The sequence below is a fragment of the Colias eurytheme genome, chromosome 1, assembly GCF_061535395.1.
Source record: "Colias eurytheme isolate Ceu_HAF_F1 chromosome 1, ilColEury1 Martin Lab GWU primary, whole genome shotgun sequence".
Lineage (NCBI taxonomy): Eukaryota > Metazoa > Arthropoda > Insecta > Lepidoptera > Pieridae > Colias > Colias eurytheme.
Genome location: NC_142980.1, coordinates 9444064 through 9466380, shown reverse-complemented (window position 1 = coordinate 9466380; position 22317 = coordinate 9444064). Strand labels below are relative to the sequence as shown.

At 34.8% G+C, this 22317-nt stretch overlaps 1 protein-coding gene across 6 annotated transcripts in view; it reads right to left on the bottom strand.

The window, feature by feature from the left end:
* Positions 1 to 1306: 1306 nt before the first annotated feature.
* Positions 1307 to 22317, bottom strand: part of Alh (coiled coil domain containing protein Alhambra) — a 41728-nt gene continuing 20717 nt past the window's right edge. For 3 of the 6 annotated variants that reach the window (XM_090103856.1, XM_090103852.1, XM_090103878.1), the window contains 11 exons: positions 21342 to 21434; positions 19707 to 19766; positions 16958 to 17064; positions 15256 to 15395; positions 12471 to 12569; positions 12236 to 12272; positions 10262 to 10433; positions 8333 to 8450; positions 5333 to 5467; positions 4571 to 4689; positions 1307 to 4298 (listed from right to left, as the gene is read on the bottom strand). In XM_090103856.1, the coding sequence (XP_089959982.1) occupies positions 4260 to 4298; positions 4571 to 4689; positions 5333 to 5467; positions 8333 to 8450; positions 10262 to 10433; positions 12236 to 12272; positions 12471 to 12569; positions 15256 to 15395; positions 16958 to 17064; positions 19707 to 19766; positions 21342 to 21434 (1119 nt within the window). In that variant the 3' untranslated portion in view covers positions 1307 to 4259. Of the gene's footprint in view, positions 4371 to 4570; positions 4690 to 5332; positions 5468 to 8332; positions 8451 to 10261; positions 10434 to 12235; positions 12273 to 12470; positions 12570 to 15255; positions 15396 to 16957; positions 17065 to 19706; positions 19767 to 21341; positions 21435 to 22317 lie in introns of all 6 variants that reach the window. The other 3 variants (XM_090103863.1, XM_090103868.1, XM_090103872.1) reach the window with 3 other exon arrangements.

Below are 22317 nucleotides of genomic sequence, written 5' to 3'. Positions count from 1 at the left end.
TTGCCCGTTGCCACTTTAAATACTAATGAATGTTATAATAAATACGTTAAAGATCATGTAATTAAACTCTGTGGGTATAAAATGGCATGGTCTAACTCAGTGGTAGTTAGTTTCATAGGTTCAGACAATCATATAAGACGTGTGAAACCTACATCGTCTTCTTTCAAACGTTAGCAATACAAAATATGTACATTTATTATTTAAATATAATATGTACGGGTCTACAATATTATTAAAAATAAAATGATATCCGAGTCAAAGCAGATAATCAGTAATTATCACTTAATTAAGTATGTATCAGGAGTATAATGGAAAATAAAAATTCTAATGGTTTTCATTCATTCGCAATTGTTTTAATTTCATTAATGAAATGAATGCCATTGTTAGCAAATAATTTATTTGTGATTGTTTTTTAAAATTAATGGGTATATTTTTTAACAGCTAATAATAGTCATTGCCATCTTCTTTTACAATAATAGGAAGACATTGCCATAGCCATTTTTTTTAAGTGGGGAAATCTTGCATAGATACGCACGGCCCCCGGGAAGGAGTCGTGGGTTGGTGGGTTATGTCGGATTCTTACCGACTAAAACCCCACTGTGTTCCGTCAAGCTGCTTCAATGATGGAGCCGCGGTTATTGGTTGAATTCTTCGTTCTTCTATTGGTTCTTCTTCGCGACCACATTCCCGTAGCCTAGGAGCAAAGTAGGTATATCTAGGTACTTACGTAACTATGCTCAAGTCTTGTTCATATTACAAAAAATATATTATTATGTATATTATTTACATTACTTCGCAATCGTTTCCGTTATTTACTAAACATTAAAAATAAATTTAATTAAATGAACTCATGGATAATACCTATGTTAGTATTGTGAAAATTACTCGAAAGCACAAACGTTGATTGCTATTACTTGAATACAGAACCTCGTGTTTTCAAAGTCGGTTGTAAATCAGTTAGCAATACATATCTTTATAACTGTTGTAAAATACTACGTAATTTCTTTACTTATATTATTTATATCGTGACTTTTTCACTCAATCGCGCTTTAATTGTTCTGTAAATAGTATGTTCAGAAAATTCGCGATGAATTTTATTTAAAAGCAGTGAGTGAGATCGAAATTCTTTATTGATATCTTAATTACTTAGTTTTGTGTAAATATAATGCAAGAATTATTTATCTGATAATAGCCTTGATACGATAGTGATGGTGGAATTTCTTTAATTAACATGTTGTTTGTGAAAATTACAAAATTTAGAATGGATGGATGGAAAAATAAAATGATACCACAAGTTATACTTTATTGAATATCTTTATTTAGGGATAATGGTACATTTGACAATTGACAAATAATTTATCTATATCTAAACCAGCCGAGTGCATAAACATTAAAATTTTAAATACATTTTTTATATTTCGTCCGTGTCTAAACTATATAATAATGTATATTACATGTAAAAAATTAATGACGTTAAAACATATGACAAATAGCTGTTGCTATCGGCATCATTAAATTATTTAACAAATTGCATAAAAAAATGTCAAAATTCCATAATTATAAAGTCAATACTTAAAATTAATAATAACAATAAAATACACTTCGACCGGTCGTTTTGAAAACATAAAATGCAATGAAATTTATAAGTATTTACAAAAATATATTTGTGCAAGCTCGATGCAATCTACGTCACTTAGATGAATATAAAATAAGAGAATGTCGTTTGGGATCTGTACGTCGTGAAATTATGCTAACTTAGGAAAGTATTTATCTGCAACTATCTATTTATTGTGCCAGGTCGCAATTATTATACGAAACATTTTTGCTAGACATTGATTCCAAGAAGATATTCCAGCTCTATATTTCAATATGAATACACAGAAATAACAGATCCCAATAATTACCTATGAAAATTATTTAAAATATACACATGTATGCAATAATTTAGATAAAAAAAGTTTTAAAACGATCATTATCTTATTAGTCAATAAAAATGGCTATACTATATGTATACAATCCAGAAATCCAGCTCCATGGGAAATAATATAATAATATTATGTACAATTAATTTAAAATGCATTTTTCGTTTTGTATAACATGGTCAATATATCAAATTAATAAAATCAATCGGACGGATTTTGGTAAGAGTTAGAGTGAAAACTTTAATTTAAGGGAAATAATAATAATTTAAAATTCGTTACTCCCACAGAGCTTATAAAATATGTTAAAAAGGGAAATTATACATAATATTATATATAATGTGAGCATCTCAATGCGCCGGCGCAAACTAAGGGCCAATCATCTTAAATCGATCCCTCTTCCTTTCCCATCGTTTGCCTATGTGACGCTAACATAAACAATTTTATAGATGATACAGATCGCGCGGCGAGTTTGGCTTTGACCGTTATTGCGCAGAAATCAGAAATTGGATATCAACGGGCAATTAGCGGGTTGCGAGGCGGGGAAAAGTATTGTGTGCATTGCGCAGTAATCCCCTCCACCCGAAGGTCAAAGCCAAACTCTCGCCGCGCGTACTGTACAAGGTACTATTGGTAGGTAGGTAATATGTTAATAGACCCTTTTCCGTCTCATTTTGATGTCATTAAAATTAATTGAGTTTTCTATTAGCATTAAAAGTGCGTCCGTGTGTGCGTTTATATGAAACGGTGAATTCAAACTATCAGTAATTCAAATGTTTTGTTAGGGCGTAGATCAGAAGATGTTATAATTACGATAGGATAATTAGAATAAGAAGGGATGAAGTATTCTTTTAAGAAAGATATAAGATATTGGGAAAGTGGGAGCGCGATCGTTAACATGAAGAGGCTCTCTACATTGCAAAAATTAAGTTACGGCAAATGTAGTGACAAATATGAAGACTTTAATTTTTCTAAACATACACAATCTGAGGGATCGTAAAAATCCATTAAAACACCCTCGGGACAAGTAGCCGATACACTGAGTTTCTATCTACCCTTACACTAATATACTATTTACACCAAGTAATTTTAAAACACAACGACCATAATATTCCTAATAATTAAGTGCTAATGTAACATAGATATTTATTTCTATACAAAAATATTGAATTACACACCATACATTACATTGATGTTACAGCAATAAATAGACATGAATTCGAATATATACTTAATGGGACGATTAAAGGACTAATCTGTATATAATATAACATCCATATACCTTACATATAATATCTTAGATTTACAATTTAACCATCTATTTTTTTTTTGGAAATAGCTAAATTAAAGGAAACTCTTAGCTGACATTATGCACACTACAACACTTAAACGGCATATTGAATATCGGTATAGAACACACATTTAAACATTCATAATTTGATTTCATTAATCAACACCAAAACACCAAGTTAAAATTATGATTAACATTTAATTCAATTATCTAAATTTTATATCGTCAGAAAGTAGTAAAATTCAGGTCCACAAAAGATTTCGCACAGGTATAACAAATTATATAATTTATCATTACATACACATTTAAATAACTCGTACTAATTAAGAACATAAAGCATGGAAACCGAAACACACATAACTTATCTACTAAACACCGAGTACCATTTAAAACTGTTTAAACATTTCTCTAACGTTACGATACAATACAGACATTTAAGATGACACAATAGTAGGTACCACATTATGATACAGAATGTTCACATTTGCTATCGGTTATATTTGCACAAAACATCAAACTAATCGAACAATGCATCCCGTTCGGTGAAACGTCTTTACGTCAAGTGGCCAAGCTTTGTACGTGCGGTGTAAACGATAACCATCTCCATAATCTGCAATCAAATGTGCCAGTCGCCATGCTCTGACTAAAATCCTCACAGCGCACGAGGCGCACGCGGATAGTCTAAATTCATTAATTTAGACCCTGTTTCGGTTAAACTCTCAGTCTTATTCTTGGATCCACTCCTCGTCCAACACACTTTATTTACAACACAATTACACCTAAGCTACAATTGGGCTAGACCGGAGCGCGGGGCGCAGGGGGGCGCGGGAGCAATGCGCGGGACGCGGGCGCAGGGCGCAGGGCGCAGAGCGCGGGGCGCGGGGGCGCGGGGGCGCGGGGCGCAGCAGGCCGCGCGTCTAGTCGTACTTGAGAATGGACTCGATGGAGAAGTCGGGGCGGCGGCGCTGCTGCTGCTCCGAGTTGATGAAGGCCTGCACGGTCCGCAGCGGGTCCGGTCGGCTGGGCCCGGCTGGCCCGCCCGGCTCATTTCAGCTGGGCGGCTTCGGCGGAACCTCGCGCATTATCAGCTACGGTCAAATAAGTCTCCATTACTTATCACGCGTTCAAAAGTAACGGTTAAGTTGCTCCATGGCAAGCGACTAAAAAAGAAAATATACGTTTAACACACGTCGCGGAGGGTCGAGTATAAAATAATTATACAGATAATAAACCCTTCCTTGAGACGATCCCAAATGCAAGCTATAGAAAATAACTCAAAGGAAAAATAATTATTATATTATTTCAACAATAATGAGAAGAGACAGACTTAAGACAGACCAAAATAATTTATTTGCAATACCTGGTGTTGACGTTCAGCGTTCATGTTTTCAGGTGCTCGCACTGGCGGCGGGGGCGGAGGCCTAACTTGCGAAGTTCCCTCGCGAGGGCATCGAGGAGGCTCCGGAGGACCTGGGGTCACTACCCCATAAACAGAATATTTACTTATCCATTGTTTTGCTTATACATATGTTTCAAAAATAAAGATGGCTTTATATCGGTGACAGTATGCCTATTCCTCTATTAAAAGCACCCTGTATGATATATAAATATATGTAGACTTATGAATAGAAGTTAAATGTGTTCATATCAAGTTTACTAAATTTCGTAGATTACATATTATGAAATGTTTAAAATCAATTTGTTATTCATATATCTGCTGGTTACGGCTTTGTCGAGGCAAATCAGCGTAAGTGTAAGACACGCATTAAGATTATTTATATCCCATAGCGTATCTTATCGATTTAGAAACAACATTCAAAGCCTGATAAAAACAAAAGAAAAATAAAATAATTGCAATACGTAATCGAAATCATAATTGATACTATCCATAATTAAACATAGATTAAAAACATTGAACAGTCACGTGCATGGAATTATCGGGTTATCTAATGATTTTAGTGGCGAAAAATTAATGAAACTATTGCCACTTAAAGTGACCGTCGATAAGATTAATGAGTGGTGTACTTTGTACTGCGGGTGAGGAGGGGTCAGGTGGAGATCGGAATTCGAGGGTATTTAGTTGTAAAGCATGCAGTGAAGTGACCACTGCGGGGCAACATACCGGCGGTGAGCGGTATTGCGAGACGGGCATTGACAGCCAATAAGTGGTCACGCCGCTGAAGCAAATTGCCAACATGTTCTTCTAAACGTACATTCTCTGTTCGGAGTTGGTGCAGACAGGACAGCAACGAGGCAACTGTTAAATTCAAATCATTCTTAGATCACTCTCCGGGTCGTCCGCGCGAACCTTTATGATGCCATTTACAAGCACATTATAAAAAATCGCAGAAGGCTCCCCTTGTTTTGCTGGACCGAAATAACCGCGTTCCGTTACGAAGCGGGATAACATAAAACATTGCAGCGTGTACTTGCCGAACGACACTGTAGCGAAAGTTTAAAAAGTATGAAAAGGGAAAATTAAGCAACATCATAAGCCGAAAAAGTAATTAAAACTTACGCTATAATGTCGTAAAAATAAAGAAAAACAATGAGCGCTCTCAAGTCACAAGTCTTTAGCAAAATTAAATTCATAGGTTTAAAACACTGTTGTTTGTTGATTTATTTTAATTACGATTCATTGTGTCGCATATTTTTATGGTCAAAGGATGTCTCAAAAGACACACTAAAGCAAATGAGACAAAAGAGCGCCCTTTGTCTGTTAAATTTGAGTTAGAAAATAAAATGCAATTTATAAAGCATGTTGGGCAAAAAATTAATCTAGACCTTAATTAAATGAAGCGGCGGTTCACAAAGTTCATAGAATGCAGAGGACGCTGGGTGGTGGAGTCACTTTATTATATTACACTTTGTTATACACTGAAAGAGTTTTATTAAGTCTTCCCATAGACACAAACAAAATGAGGAAACAATGTCTGCCGGAAGTTAGGAAAACCAGACTTTACACAAAATATGGCTTTACGGCTACTCTTTTAACTGAAATTTAAAAGATTTGTAATAACTGTGCAATATAAATTTAAAGAGAGCGTTGATAATAATGAAAAGCCACTCGTGTTAAAAAAAACGTGACCCCTGAATTGGGAGTGTGTACATATTTAAAAATAATTTAATTGCATTGGGTGAGATTGTAGTAGAGGTAATAAAATGTTATGGCCGCCTTCAAATGCGTATACGTATACGTAAGTTACGAAGGTCCATTTTGTAAACTCTTTGATCTACCCTTACATATCCAGACATTACTGAGGGTCATGCATATTAAAAAGTTCAAAAGCGACATAATTAATATAAGAACAATAGGAGTGTATTGGTGTTGAAAAGCGTGATGAAAATGGTGCATAGAATAGATTTTAGTACATGTAAATTATAAATGAACGAAGCCGTCCGAAACATTCAAAAATAAGATACGTTTAAGCTTTTAACTAAATTAAATTTAAGCTACTAAAAGAAAAAAATAAGAGAAAATAATACATCGGTCTTTCTCACAATACTAAGAATTATAATTGAAAACAATAGATTGTAAATAAATGTGTTAAAATAAAAATGAATAAAATTTGTCTACATTTAAAACACCACTGCCGTTATTTTTGTAAAAATCGATCTATACCAGATGATAGATTTTTGGTTAGGTTCGTATATTCTTTAAGTTAAATTTATTTTCTTTGTAGGTGATATCACAGTATGTAATAAACTTTTAACAGTAAACCGAAAAAAATCTATATAAATCTATAGAACGAGCAGTGGTATGAAAAAATACGCACTTAGCCTTAGCATCAAAGCCGGAACCAAGTGACGGATAGAATCTTCTTTGATCACAAATTATTTATTTCTTGAAAATGTAAAATTATTGTAAGATCGCGTAAAGAATCCCTTGATCACTTATTTTTTTGTATACTTTAATAGTTCTTATCTGTACTATAATATTGTGTACAATACCAAAACTCACATTTTAACCAAATGTCACCAAACAATTTAGGTTAGGATTGTATTTTGACTTTTTCATCTTACCAGATTTGCCATCACACAAATTTGAAATATTTTTATTCACACTTTGTTTAAGGGGCTATAATGCTGTTTTTGTATGTATATATATTTTTATACTATATATATCTTTCCAATCAAATGAAATTTCTCACGTGGTGCTATATTTTTCATAAATTTTGTAATAATCCTGTCTGATTGCGGAATAATACAAAACAAAAACCTCTATAACCTATTATATTTACACTAAATAAGACTGCAAATTATACAAACTTTTTTGTACGTATGTTAAAACTGATGCACAAACATAACGATTTAACCCATCACTTAAAAAGTCTATAAAATCGTGAAACAAAGTGATCTACGCTGTCCTAGTAGGCGTTATTGTAAGAATGATTTATCGCTGCTCAAAACTGCATACATTAGCCACAGGCACAAGACTCGGCTACGTTATCTAATATATAAGCGAGTTAGTATAAATCCCAAACCAAGTAATAGCTTAAAATTAATTACCACTAGTGAAGCGAATTCTATGTCCTTAGGTGAATTGTGTCCCGTGCATCCGTTGGTGGCGACGGTCGTAATTCGATTTCCGTTCCATTACATTCGATATTATACTGTACTAATATATCATTCAAGAGAATATGGGCCCTGATGTCTAGTAACTTTTCACGTAGGTTTGGGGTTGAAAATTAATTAACTTATGTCAAACAACTAAAATGAATCATATTTAATATAAAAGTAATATAAAAATAACAAGCTAAAAAATCGTATTCGTAACTTATTTTTTGCAAATGTTTAAATACACCAGCTGCCCTTATTCCTTTGCATAGTATACTTATTCAAAATCCGAATACCCCGACTAAAATTACCCGTCTCCTAACCCCCAAACTTATTATGTGTAAACCAAATTTGTTAAAGTGAAACTTTTATTACATCGTCTCAAACTTTTTGGTCTGTGTAGCGCATGTCGCGTGACGGTCGGCTGCCGAGTAGGTATAAAGCAGTGTTCGGAAAGTATCACTTTTACCGTGGTTTCATAGAACCACACAACATTTTTTTTTTCGAAACCGAATTACGGCCACGAGCCACATCTGCAAGAAACGTCACAACACGCAGTACATACTGTCGAAGTGCTGCGCCTGCTCCATCAGGAACTGTGACCCCTGCTCCCACTGCCGCTCGAGCAGCTGGTCGAGGCTCTGCGCGCTTGAACCGCCGCGGATTGAGCTCGCACCGAGCAACTGTATGAGAATTTAATATTTATACTAATACTAGCTGCTCCCCGCGGTTTCACCCCCCTCTACTCCTGTTAGTCGTAGCGTGATGATATATAGCCTATAGCCTTCCTCGATAAATGGGCTATCTAACACCGAAATAATTTTTCAAATCAGACCAGTAATTCCCGAGATTAGCGCGTTCAAACAAACAAACAAACTCTTCAGCTTTATAATATTAGTATAGATTATAAAGCTGAAGAGTTTGTTTGTTTGAACGCGAACACCTCGGGAACTACTGGTCCGTTAACCGTTTGAAAAATTCATCTCGTTAAGACCAAAAGGAGCGGAGCAATGCGAGTAAAACCGCGGAGCACAGCTAGTTTCTTCTATTCGTCATCAGCATATCATGCAGGGACACGGTCCTCATGTTATGTCTTCAATAAAATTATATATTACAAAAAACCACCATCCTGGGTATGGACCGACAAAAAGAAAGCCATAAGTTACGTTAAAACAAGAATAATAATTTGGTGAAAGCATTTTATTTATACCAATTTCATATATTAAAATCTATATAACTATTTATCAAACATCTTGGATGTAGACAGACAAAATCGTGTAAGTTGCCACATTTATAAATAAAGGACGGCTGAACGGCAACGGCTTAATTATTCCTTTGTCCTATTTCCCCTTGAATTAGGACTGTAAAATATAAAATACTAGCGGTCCGCCCCGGCTTCGCCCGTGGTACATAATATTTACGTTTTCTCTACATAAGAACCATCCTCGTACTTCAAGGAATATAATAAAAAAAGAATTATCGAAATCGGTTCAGCCGTTCTCGAGTTATGCGCTTACCAACACATTTTGCGATTCATTTTTATATATAAGAAGAAGAAGATAACTAATTGGGGTGAGCCAATATTATTATTACAAATGAAAGTTGTTGTATTTGACGTCGTATCGAATTATATATGAATGAAGACAATAAGAAGACTAGATCGTTGTATACTACTTTGTACCGCGGTGAAACAACATCCCTTAGCAATTTGCTATGACAACGCGGACGGAGCCGCGGGCGGAAAGATAGTATGTAATAGGATTACTGCAGGCTGGGGTGGAGCAAAAATTGACTGGGGAATAACGCAATCTAGTACTAGTGAATTTTCAATATTGGCTTCAATTAGTAAGTACCTAGTAATTGTTGATTGGAAACTATTTATTAGTCTAACAAAAGTACATAAAGTGAATAACAGAGCTCTTTGTTAGTGACGGTTAAATGTATGTTATTATTTGGCAAGGTCTTTTAAATGAGCTATAGTTGATAATAAAGTCTTCTGATGATACTAGATTGATAAAAAATAGTAGCTGAATGAAATGTTGAATGTAACAATGATGTTTTGTTAATCGTATAGGAGCTACCAACGTTGACAAGAGAGAATTTTAGTATAGTTGGTTCTTTGATTTTACTATTTCTCTTCCTATTTCGGTTAGAGTCCGGGCTGTCTGGTTGGCCGCATTGGTTGCGTTTATTAGTGCGCATCTTATTTGCATAGGAAAATATCCATAATTTAAAGTCATTTATTAACGCGTAATTTTTAATCTTTTGCCTTTAGATAGATCCATTAGACATAATTTTTTTATTGCAAGACGTTTTTTTCGTTGTAAATAGGTGCCAGACGCAATTTTTTATTTCAAAATCATTAAAATGTCATCGAAATAAGTGAAATTCCATCAACATGAGTCCGCTTAAAAGGTAAGTTTAGGTAAATTTTATTAACGTAATATGCGACGCGGGTGAAACCGCGCGGCACAGCTAGTTAAGGCAAACATACCGGCGCCGCCTTGTTGATGAGCGGCGGCGGCACGAGCGGCTCGGGCCCGCCGCTGCCCGCCGCGTGCGCCGCCAGCTCCGCGCTCAGCTGCTCCTGTAGCCGCGCCGCCGCGCCGCTCTCCGGGTTCAGCTCGTTGCCCAGCATGTGCGGCGCGCTGCAACCGCCGCTCATTCTGTACGTGTTATGCGTTCACGTTACATGCAACACGTACTAATGGCAAAGCGTACACGTATGACGTAACTATGGCAACGGTGACTCGCTACAACCGCCGCTCATTCTGTACGTGTTATGCGTGCGCGTTACATGCACAAAGCGTACACGTAAATATGGCAACGGCCGTTTCTGCGATGCGACGGAGCGCTACAACTACCGCCCATTCCTTTGTGTATTTCTTTATGTTACATGCAACATCTACTAATAGCATAGTGAATGCATAACATATGCATTATGTTCCAAATAAAGATTTTCTGAATTTTTGAAAAAAAAAAAAAATAACCTAACTATGATAATAGTGATGTGTGGCGCACTAGAGCTGCAAACTATTTTGTTAGACTTTAGAGTATTTGTATAGCTTTTATATCCAAGTAGCAATACTATACGAATCGCCAAAACCGGCGCCCATTCTGTTTGTATATTTATAGAGCATTACATGCAACAGGTACTAAGTGCTCAGTCGGAACAAGTGTAACTATGGCAACGATTTTCTGCGGTGCGCTGCATTTGCCGCTAATTGTTTGTTTATTTGTACAGGTTTATCATAAAGTATAATACGTACAAATTGCTAAGAGTTCAAAGTGAGGTACGCGTAACTATGGCAACGCTTCTATGCGGTGCGCTGCATTTGCTGCTAATTGGCCGTGTATTTGTACAGATTACACTTATAAGTCCTCTTGAGGTGCGTAACTATAGCAACGGTAATTTGCATCACATCGCGCACTTAAACAACCGCACAATTTATTTGTGTATTCATACAGGGTGGAATTTACTAATGCCACCTGGAGGGAAATTACTCTTAATATCTTATATATAAAATTCTCGTGTCACAATGTTAGTCTGCATACTCCTCCGAAACGGGTGGACCGATTCTCATGAAATTTTCTGTGCATATCGGGTAAGTCTGAGAATCGGCCAACATCTATTTTTCATATGTACCACGGGCGAAGCCGGGGCGGACCGCTAGTTATAGATAGAAATTTTTACTCCTCAAAGAAATAATTACTCTGTTAGTAAGGAAAATGCTGCCATCAAAGATTGCCGTAAATTCGCCTATCAAGCCTGGGCATTGAACCGATAACAATCTGTTGAAATTTCACTTTGTAGTTTTATTGGATTGAACATTAGGGTCAATTATAAGGATAAAATCTCTCTTACAAAGGTAAATCAAATTAAAGAAACTATCCTACATCTCGGATCTATGAATATAAGAAAGGGGTCTGCATTTAAACCTTCCACCCTGTATGCACTATGTATAGCACATGCTATTTGAACAAAAGGCAAGGCGCGGGTTTAAGTGGTACAGCTTAAGTGTGTGGCGAACTGCATACGCTACTAATTACGTTGTATAAAATATAACTACGACAAGTACTAATGCCAAGCTTAGGGATACTTGTTCCTTATATTTTTCATAATACAAATAATACGTCAATAACAAAAATGGTTTAAAATATGTAATACAAGCTAGACTAGTGGAACAAATACATCAATACAAGTGTCTAATATTTTTCATTGACCGGATAAAAACAACTACTAGTTGCTAAGGTAATACAAAGGTTATCGATTCATAATGAATTACTAAGAAGTCTACATAAATACATGAAGGATATTGAAGTTTATTTCAATAGGGGAATACTCAAACTGTATCGTAACATTATTTTTATTAAGAGTATACCATAATATTATTCAGTCTCATATTAGGCAAGTTAATCTAATTGATAGACATAAAGTTTCAAGGCAAGTTATTAAAAATATACTCACTTATTCTCATACTTTGGTTTCAGGGGACGATCTAGTCCTGTAAAAAAGAAACAATTTTAATGTAGAAATTTAAAAGCAAACATATTAAGCAAAATATATACAAGTTTTTATTCATGACAAACCAACAATTAATTATCTGTTTAAAATGTTAGTCTGTATAAATAAACAAAGAATCAAATTCTTCTTTTTTTACAATATAAGTATACTTATATAAGTATTTACTAAAGATTTTTACCTGGAGAGCTAGGTGGAGACTCCTTTATGTTAGGTTCGTGGTACATTGGCGGCGGGGTCGGCATCGGAGGCCTACGCACACTGGCCAGGTTTTGGGCTTCTGTAAAATTATTTATATTTAAGTATTTATAACTTATGGAATTAAAAAAGAAAGAGCGTATGTACCGAGCACACGTGTCAGAAGTGAAACTTCTTTGGTAAGATTAAATAATAACAAAATCGTCGCCTTACTTCATGACGTGACGGTATTGCCATGACGCGACCTTGAATTTTTACTCTCAACGCGCCTAAAGAAGTTTCACCTCAAAAATGTATAAAATTGTGTATCGACTTCTCCGTGTGCGGATCAATGGGTTAATCTACGTTGATTCCCTTATCTACGTAGATTTAACTAACGAGAAAGATTTGACTCATGATAAGGGCTCGGCTTTCTCGCTAGATAGGATTATAATTATGAAGCTATAAGTAGATAATATTTGGAGAAATAATATCCCTTACAAAAAATGTAAAAACATTACGATGCTATATATCTATTTAGAATCAAGACTGTACTGTACTGGACTTTAGTAAAACAATTGAAGTTTCATGTCTACAATTTAAATTTTAAATGCGAAACAGAAGATTTCGCTTACGTTGCGATGCCAGAAAATATTGAGATAAACTGTACCTATGTAGTAAAGTATACAGTATAAACAAAACTAAAATTAAAGGTATAATTGAGCCAGAAAATGTTTTAAATCACATTAAAAGTTGCTTTGTATCAATCATTGAATGATTATTATTCACTTTTCAACCCCAAACCTAACACAGCACTTGAAAATCTAAGTAACATGATTACCCTAATTAGTAGCATATTTTGTAATGCTTGATGATACTATAATCAATGATATTTTATGTATAGATACGTTATATACTCACAATATATCCAAAAAAAATGCTTCATATGCAGTGTCAGGCACACACAAATACAATTTTCATTTTACTTAATTTATTACATTGACAGACTGTGTAAGAGAGATGGCTCTAATAAAATGATATAAACAAAAAAGACAAAGATAGTTTGTCACTTCCGCGCAGGTGTAAGCAAAAGTCATAAGAATTCACCAATTAAATATAAATAAACAAATAGTTGCCATGGTTATTGGCATAGATTAATGACACAGAAGGTTCAATGTTATAGATTTTTCGATTTTTTGATTTAGGTTTTCTGCACAAGTAAATAAATGTGACAATTTCATTTACCATTTTATGATTATTATGATGTCGTATTAAAATGAAAAAAAAAAATAAAAAAACTTTTTTGGAGATATAACTGTATTAAGTATTTATTACTAGCTGTGGTGTTCGTTTTCGGTCATCATCATTTCACCCGATAATCACCCACTGCTGAGCATACTGCATATAGTCCTCCTTATAGAACTCCATAAGGACCGATCTTACGCTATTCGTTTCAAGGCAGTTCCCGAAACCCGTACAAGGTCATCACTCCAACTTGTAGGATAATTATAATAATCGTGGTGCCTAGATGAAAAAAAAGGATGAAATAAAAGAAAGGATGAAGTATAAGCATTTTTTATCTAAAACACAAATAAAATTTATGTTCAATAGCTATTTACAGAAAAGCAAATAGCATTTTTCATCAGTAGCGATAATCTTTTCTTCAAAGTATACGTATATTCAACATCATTTTTGCAAACATACATTTTTGCCATCACGATTTCATTGTATATAATAAATAGATATATGTATTTGTTAATTATATGCACTGTGTGGATTTAAATGTAAAATTAATCAAGTATTTACCCAAATCGAAATTAATAAAATAACCGTTCTATTTTCAATAATCGTATCTACATGATAATCTTTGAACACAGTGTACGCTAGCTTTGTCACACTAGTGATTGAAGCAATGTTTTATCCCTTTCATTATTTCAATACACGTGTCAAGCAAGTGTCATTAATAAAGAATTGTAAATTGTTATTTTTACTCTTAAACTGTAATAATTTAATATATTTTGCTGTGATATGACATTCCTTTATCTTTCTTTATTTTTTTGCACGAATACGTGCACTTTCTGAACACACAGGAAGGCATTTTCGACAACTTTAATGTACCTATCGGCACATGCGCTCACTGGGACCGGTGACAATCTGACTGATTGCATTGGTCCCAAATAGGACCAATTCACGGAATCAGTTTTGGTGCGTTGATGACGTATCTACCTCTTGTTTCTATATATAATATCATTGACTATAATATTATAAATGCAATAGCTTTAACGTTAGGATGTATGGATATGTGTTACTCGTGAAATTATTATCTTTATGTTTGGATGATCGTTTTTATTACTTAAAACTACTAGACAGATTTAAGTGAAACTTTACAACAATATAACACATGAGCTATAGAAATACATACTTAATTTCGAATGTAGGTTCGTTCGGGGGTGAAACCGCGCGGCACAAATAGTAAGCTCATTTAGTAAATTCGGCAAAGCACCTGTAACACTCCTAGTGTTACAAGTGTTTATGGGCGGTGGTCACCACTTAACATCAGGTGGCCCACCTTCTTTTTTTTTTAAGTGGGGAAATCTTGCATAGATACCCACGGCCTCCGGGGAAGGGGCCGTGGGTTACGTCGGATTCCTACCGACCAAAACCCCACTGTGTTCCGTCAAGCTGCATCAACGACGGAGCCACGGGTATGGTAGACTTCTTCCGTGACCATCAGGTGGCCCACCTGCTTCTTTGCTTGCTCTGACATAAAATAAAAAAATAGTACTCACGCAAATTGGTCTGCGGCGGGGGGTTAGTCATAGCAACCACAGAAGTAGCGGTGTGAGCTATGGCCCTCTTCTTATTACGGTGTACCGCCGGCATTTGGCCGAGACCAGAGCCCAATGGATCCTTGCTGGCTACTGGCAAGCTGGGTACAAGAATATTAGGTTAGGTAATGTTTGGACACCAAAAAATTTTTGATATTTCGCTTTGTATAAGGCATATATGTATATAAAGGCAGTGCGGTTAAATATACTAACATGTAATACTTAGAATAATACAATTTTGCTATCGCGTAAGCGCGTTGTTTGCATTTGGAAGACGAAGAGAAATTTAAGGAAACATACTTTAATATTGACAAAACACTGTTATTAATGGCTTATTTTCTTCTTCGGCTTATTCAGTTCTATTGAATAACTCGGCGAAATATTTTATTTGTTATGGACGAGAAAAGAGGAAGGACATTTTATTGTGGAAAAGCAACAGAAAATTGGTGTGTTCAGCTAATTTTTTATTCCATCAAGCTAGTAAGGGTATTCTTTACACTCTTCATCGATTGATTTCTTGATTCCACTATCTGATTTTATAATCGAAAAATCTATTAGATGAAAATAGACCAAAAGATACCACACAGCTAAAATTTATTGTTCTAATTACAAAGCCACCTTTCCATAATATCGAGTTAAAAATGTAAAGCAAATAAATTTCGATACATTGCTATAGCTGAAGTGGCCGGTAGCAGACTCGGAAGCAATCAAGAGAGCTTCCAGCGAGACGACGGATATTGAGCCATTCGAAACTGATAATAATTGCTACTTTTCATTTACATACACGTAGCAATACACTTGTGTTATAGTTGAAAATCACTCGTAATTAACAAATTTTAAAAATTAAAAAAAAATATATAATGCGCTTGGTGGTAATTAGGTTAGGTATTGACATTCGCGAAGGAAACACATTGAAAAACTATATTATTCTGAAAACTATAGGCCAAATATCGTTTTTATTGGTAAATATTTTCAATGATACTAAGTGAGAACAGTCTCGATTCAAAGCATGGACGCAAATAGTATTAAAGAATCAGTAGACCAAGGTCATTAAAAGGCACCTGGCTATTTTGAATTACATACGTCTATGGTAAAATAAGGGTGTCTTAAGCTTACATTACAAATGCAAATGGCTCGTCCGAACACCGCGGGGCTCGATCGTATAAGATAAATTTAAATTTATTTATTAAATCCTAATTTTAATACGAGTCTTTTGCACGCTGGCTTCTCGTGAACTGATTTCAGTTATCAATGTATTTTCCTCAATCCAAAACTTCGTTAAAAATTTTAAGGGCTTCTCAATTGTTATACCTCTTATTTCACAACTTATTAATTTTGCTTTGTTTTGCGGCTGCGCTATGAATATTCGCGCTATAAAATCGCTTGTGCCTCTACAATATAATAAAAAAAAATATACAAAATTTCGCAAATAAAACATAAAAATTCGCATAAGCCTTATAAAATTCAATGAGTAATATAAATAACGCCATAAATAGCAAAATACGTTGCGTGTTATCCAAACATATTTTTATAATTATACACAATATACTGTATTTCAGATAATAATTGTTTCCTGTTCAGCTAACAATATCCGCGCACTTCCTTATGTAACACATTAGCTCGTTAATGAAACCGAACCAGGTCATAATTATAGCGAACTTACCCAGTTTTGCTCGGATCTTGCATTTCGTAGGCGACGTTCAGGCCTGGCCAGGTGCTCCTGCCGGGCATCAGTGGGGAGTGGCCGGGAACGTTCTGCTCCATCGCGGCCTGAAAGACCACCTCCAATGAATATCCCTCCTCATTCATATGAGAAACTAGAGAAGTCACGACCAAAGTATACAATAACAGAGGTTTCAACTGATAACGCTATCCAATAGCTATTGCTCTGCGTATGCACTCCGCATCCCCATGCCGCAGCAAAAGTGTGAATAATCGAATTTCAATAACATGACCCAGTATGCCCCCTGATCCACTGATCCCCAATTCAAATTAGGGCACCGGGTCTCAAACCGATATAGGCATTGACAGGTTGATCTATAAAATGTTTTCGTAAGAATAAAACTGTTCTTTACTATTTGAGGATTATTACGAATAATGAATACGAGCCGTGATACGTATATGATTCACTTCAGTTTCAATTGATTCGGTTGCTAACGAGCCTTCAATATGTTCAGTGCTTTCATGAAATATTTAAAATGTATTTCGTATCGTGCTGATTCATACTGATACGATATGTAATATGAATTCTAGGTCATTTAATAATAATATTGCTACATAATAGCAAACTCGTGTAAAGAATAGGTACTACCACTATATAAACAAAATAGATACCTAGTTGAAACAATGTTACTAATACACATTTTGAAAGGGTCGGCTAATAAGGGTTTATATTACTGTATCACATCTACTACTTAAGTGTGCATATTTTGTTTTACCAGAATTACATATTAAACATAAAAATTTAGTTATAACCATTCGTCCTAATATACTCAATATTTTAATTAATGAGACGAATACATATATGACTGATAAGAGTACAAAAATGTGGTAATAATAATATTTGGCGCATACCATGTAAAGTATAGCAAAGGCATTCTAGTGTGTGTTATGCAGCTGAAGATTTTACAATGTTAATATTGTCTATCGTAACTTAGTATAACAATGTGGTAACAGGATGGTGTATGTTTGCTCATCATACACAACCGCTTTGGAATTTAATGATACCCCAGCCGTTTTTATTCCTATCTTGAAGCAAAATAAATTTAAAAAGAAAATTCAAAACTAATACCGTTCGCAAGTCTCGTATTACTTCTGAAATACGATAGGACGTATAAAATAAATGCTATTAAATTTTCTTTTCATTTCAACGTCTTCTGCAAACTCGGCACTAGTTTCTAACTTATTTTACACAAAAATTTACAGCACTATATTTCTCAGAGCGAGCAAGAATATTACAATACCGAACAATCAACACGTGCGCGCGATGAGCATAGAGTTCACATAAAACTTATGCAAAACTGAACTTCAATGTTCGCCTCCGAGAGACATCTTCAGTAATTTAAGAGAATGTATGACCGTATGTGAATCCAGTTAATAATAAATTAATTACGACTCACCATTTTATAGCGAGGGGCACGGTAAAATAAGCCTACTTATGGTAGTAATAGAGTTGGAAATGGCTCATGCGTCGCGTGGGTATGTCGTTTGATTGTCACGGACACTGTCAAACGTTAGTGTATCCCCCGAGCCGACAGATGTTGCCTAAAGCGGGGTTACGCTAAGACTGAGTATGGACATGAATGGCGGTCGGATGGACCATTGCATTGCGTTAAGGGCAGGTAGTCGAGGGGTTGGGGTGCAGGTAAAAAATCGCAATACTCCGCCTAGGGTGTGCTAGATAACGTATAGCGGAGTTCTTAGAATAATAAATATGAAATGTTCTTTTGTTAATTCCATGTTCCGTTTTGTTTGAAATATGACTTTGAATCAAAAAATAGAGGCTTGTATTTTGTTGGTATACTTATGTGTAAGTCAATTTCGTTGCCTAGTCGAGTGTTTTATAATAACAATAAAAAAACTTTATTACAAGATATACTTAGTTATGAAATAAAAATTAAATTAAAGGCAAATGAGAAAACTCAAAATTAAGAATAAGAATGAGACATGAAACCACATTATGGGCTCAATGGGTTCCGACCACTTTAGCACACATGTTTGGTTTTCGCAACTGGCTTAATTCACATTTCTGTTATTATTATTTCTACATACCAAGTTCGTTTCATTCTTAAATATTTGTTCGAAAATATTGTGGCTGGTATTTAAAAAGCAGTAGGTATATTAGTGAGAGTATTTGGACTATTTTATATCGCGTCACGTCATTAGAGAGAGTAAGTTCAGGCGCAATAGGGGTCAGCAGGCAATTGTACTCTTGTGTTTATTACACTGCTCAAATTCATTTTAAAACAAATGTGTAATTAAATTCCACGTCTTACCAAATCAAAATGCTTTGCTCTCATTTCTTTCACTGATAAATGTATTATTGTATAGAATATAGAGCAAAATAAATTATCCCGATTTATTTTGAATTTCTCGATTGCTAATTGTATAAGAAAGAGAACTATTTGTTAATTAGAGTCGGATATCAGATAGATTGAGACGTAGACATTTAATATAACATGCATCAATGAATAACTGTCTGTAACTGTAAGTACTAATAGTTTGATCTGCAATTAACTCTAGCAGACGCGAGTCGCGACTGAAAGGGGAGGATCACAGTTCACAAAACGTTTTGACGATCGACGACTAATTAACGTGAAATTTGAACACCCCTGTAACAAATCAATGAATTGGAATACACAAGTGAGGAAAGGAAATGTAATATTTTGAGTACCTATTTTTATATAACTTACTTGTTTCTGCGCTTGAAGATACAGCATTGAAGGGCCAGCCAGATCGGATGGGCCGGCCATCTAAAGAAACACGGTTAACTTTTAGGATTTGAATGACATTAAATTGAGAGCATTTTTAATCACTACGTAAGGGCAAGCTTCATGCAATATTTTAAGTATCAAGCACTCGCTAAGCGAAGCTATTCAGAATTCATGCATTTATCACTTGGCTTTTATTCCATAACCTATTAAAATTTATAAGTTATATACTTAAATGTACACACAACTATGAACTAACACGCAATTAGTTACGAATATAAAGGACTGTATGAATTCTTAACGTTATATCATAATCCCGAGATTGATTATAGTATTTCAACGCAAATCACTCGTATTGTGGTGTTTTAAATGTGTAATATACCAGTGTATAGGTCTACCAGAATCTGATGGCATATTTATACTTATTTAAAAAAATAAAAGATTTTCGTGTGGTAACTTTTTTCGACAACTATCAAATTGGTTGTCAAATTATTTGTCTTCTTCGTAGTTAATGATAAATTTTTAGGATTTTGTCTTCAAAATCTTCCAAAGTGTCGAAAAAGCCGCTGCTCCAACACATCACAATCTTCAAATTGGAGCGAGTGGAAGATTTGACTGATAAATTGGACTTACCCGTTTTGATACTTTAAATTAAAAATATTTTAAGTAGGTAATATTGTTTGTTGATTACAATATAATTTTATGAAAACTTATTACTTACAGAAGTTTCCAATACTATTCGTCAAGTCCAAGCTGTCCAAGTCAATTTTATAATGTGAGTATCTGTTAATACTTCCGAAAATAAACAGTATTTTATTTTTTTATTTTATTTTATAAAAAAATTATAAACAATCGAGTTTCGATCTGCATTATCATTACATCGATACATATTTTCACATGGCTTAATTATAATGACATGATGATATACATAATAATTATATATTGTGTGTATGTGTAAATACATAATATTATGTATTACTTATATAAAAGGAATATGTATATTATACATGTAAGTATATACCTACATAATATTATGTGGATATCTTATTATTAAGTTCAGTAACTTATGTAATGTGACTAATGATATTGAGGACAAAATAAAAAATAAGCACTATCAAGATCGTGCAGTCCATTTTCCCTAGGGTTGCACACTCAAAATTTTGATTTCCCTAATTGACATCAGATTCTGGTTTACCTATAGTGTACTTCGAGATGCAATATAATGTATCTATTGCAACAATAACCCAATAAAATATTATTTGACTCAGAATAAGCTTCCCATTTGGTTGATACTAAAATACATATTTAATCCTCTTAACGATAAGAAGAATAACAAAGATGCTCATTATAACACCAGTTATAAACATCCGTAAAGCTTATTTTCATTATCATATTACATATAAGAAAATAGTTTCCAGGAAATAGACCAATATGAGCTTAATATATCATTGATTGTTTCACGGAAATATAATGAGCTGAGTATAAAATAGATTATTTTCTTAGCCTTTCCAAAAACTTCCTTTAATAACACAATCAAAGGGATCGATTAATCCTGACCATAAAATATTTTGTATAATGTAATCGTGTAGTGTTCTAGTTGTGTGTACAGGTATGAACCTGGGGATGGTGTGTGAAGTGCAGGCCGTGGCTGGTCGACGGCAAAGGCACCGACACAAGTAGCGAAGCGGGCACGTCGCGGTCCTTCGCGCCCTATACAACGCACGCATTAGTACGCTCAAGCTACCCGCATATTACGTACTCGCCGCTCGTCATTCGAAGTTTCGATTGCTCTTATTAATTAATGTTTTTTTTTTGGTTGATGTGCATTTCTTGTCTTCATTGTTATCAACTACTTATATGTTTTGTTGGCACATTTAAATGTAGGTAGTCGAGTAGTCCCAAAACAAAATATATACGATACGATCAAACCACAAAATGACTTATCAAAAACAAAATTTGACTCCAAAGAATACAAAGAACGTCCATATTTACATTTGGCTTAATATCGGTGAGCGCAGTCAAGTCCCTTTAACGTGTAAACGTACGGTCAAGCCTTGAGGCATAATCGCATGGTATTGTAAGTACGAAAGCCGACAAATTAATAAACGGTAAAACAGATTGCAATATCACCGAATGTTAATTAAAAAGGGATTAGTACTATCCTAATATTTGGAGAGACCAGTACCAATATATTAAAGGCCTAGGGAGAGAGTACTAATTGAGCACAGGGGCAGGTTTAATGCACTTCACATTCAGTGGATGTAACAGAGATATAGGAGCAGGATATTACGAGTACGTATGCCCATGTTATTACTCCTTTGTCGGGAACACTGGACAATTAAGGCTCCAGTTGCAATAATATCGAGTTAGCCCGGCCTAATATTCAATTGAACTCTCTAGGGTACTTAGAACAATTAGGTTCACATGAATTTTTGAGATACTACAATACATAAGAGGTTCATTATAACTTGTGTTTGTCCTCTAATTGTCTTCTATCACTAATTCCGTCACCAAGTCTTTCAAGCTCCCTCAATTACATCTCTAGCAGGCATCATAATCATGCATTTTTATATCGTACTAAATAGATATTGTT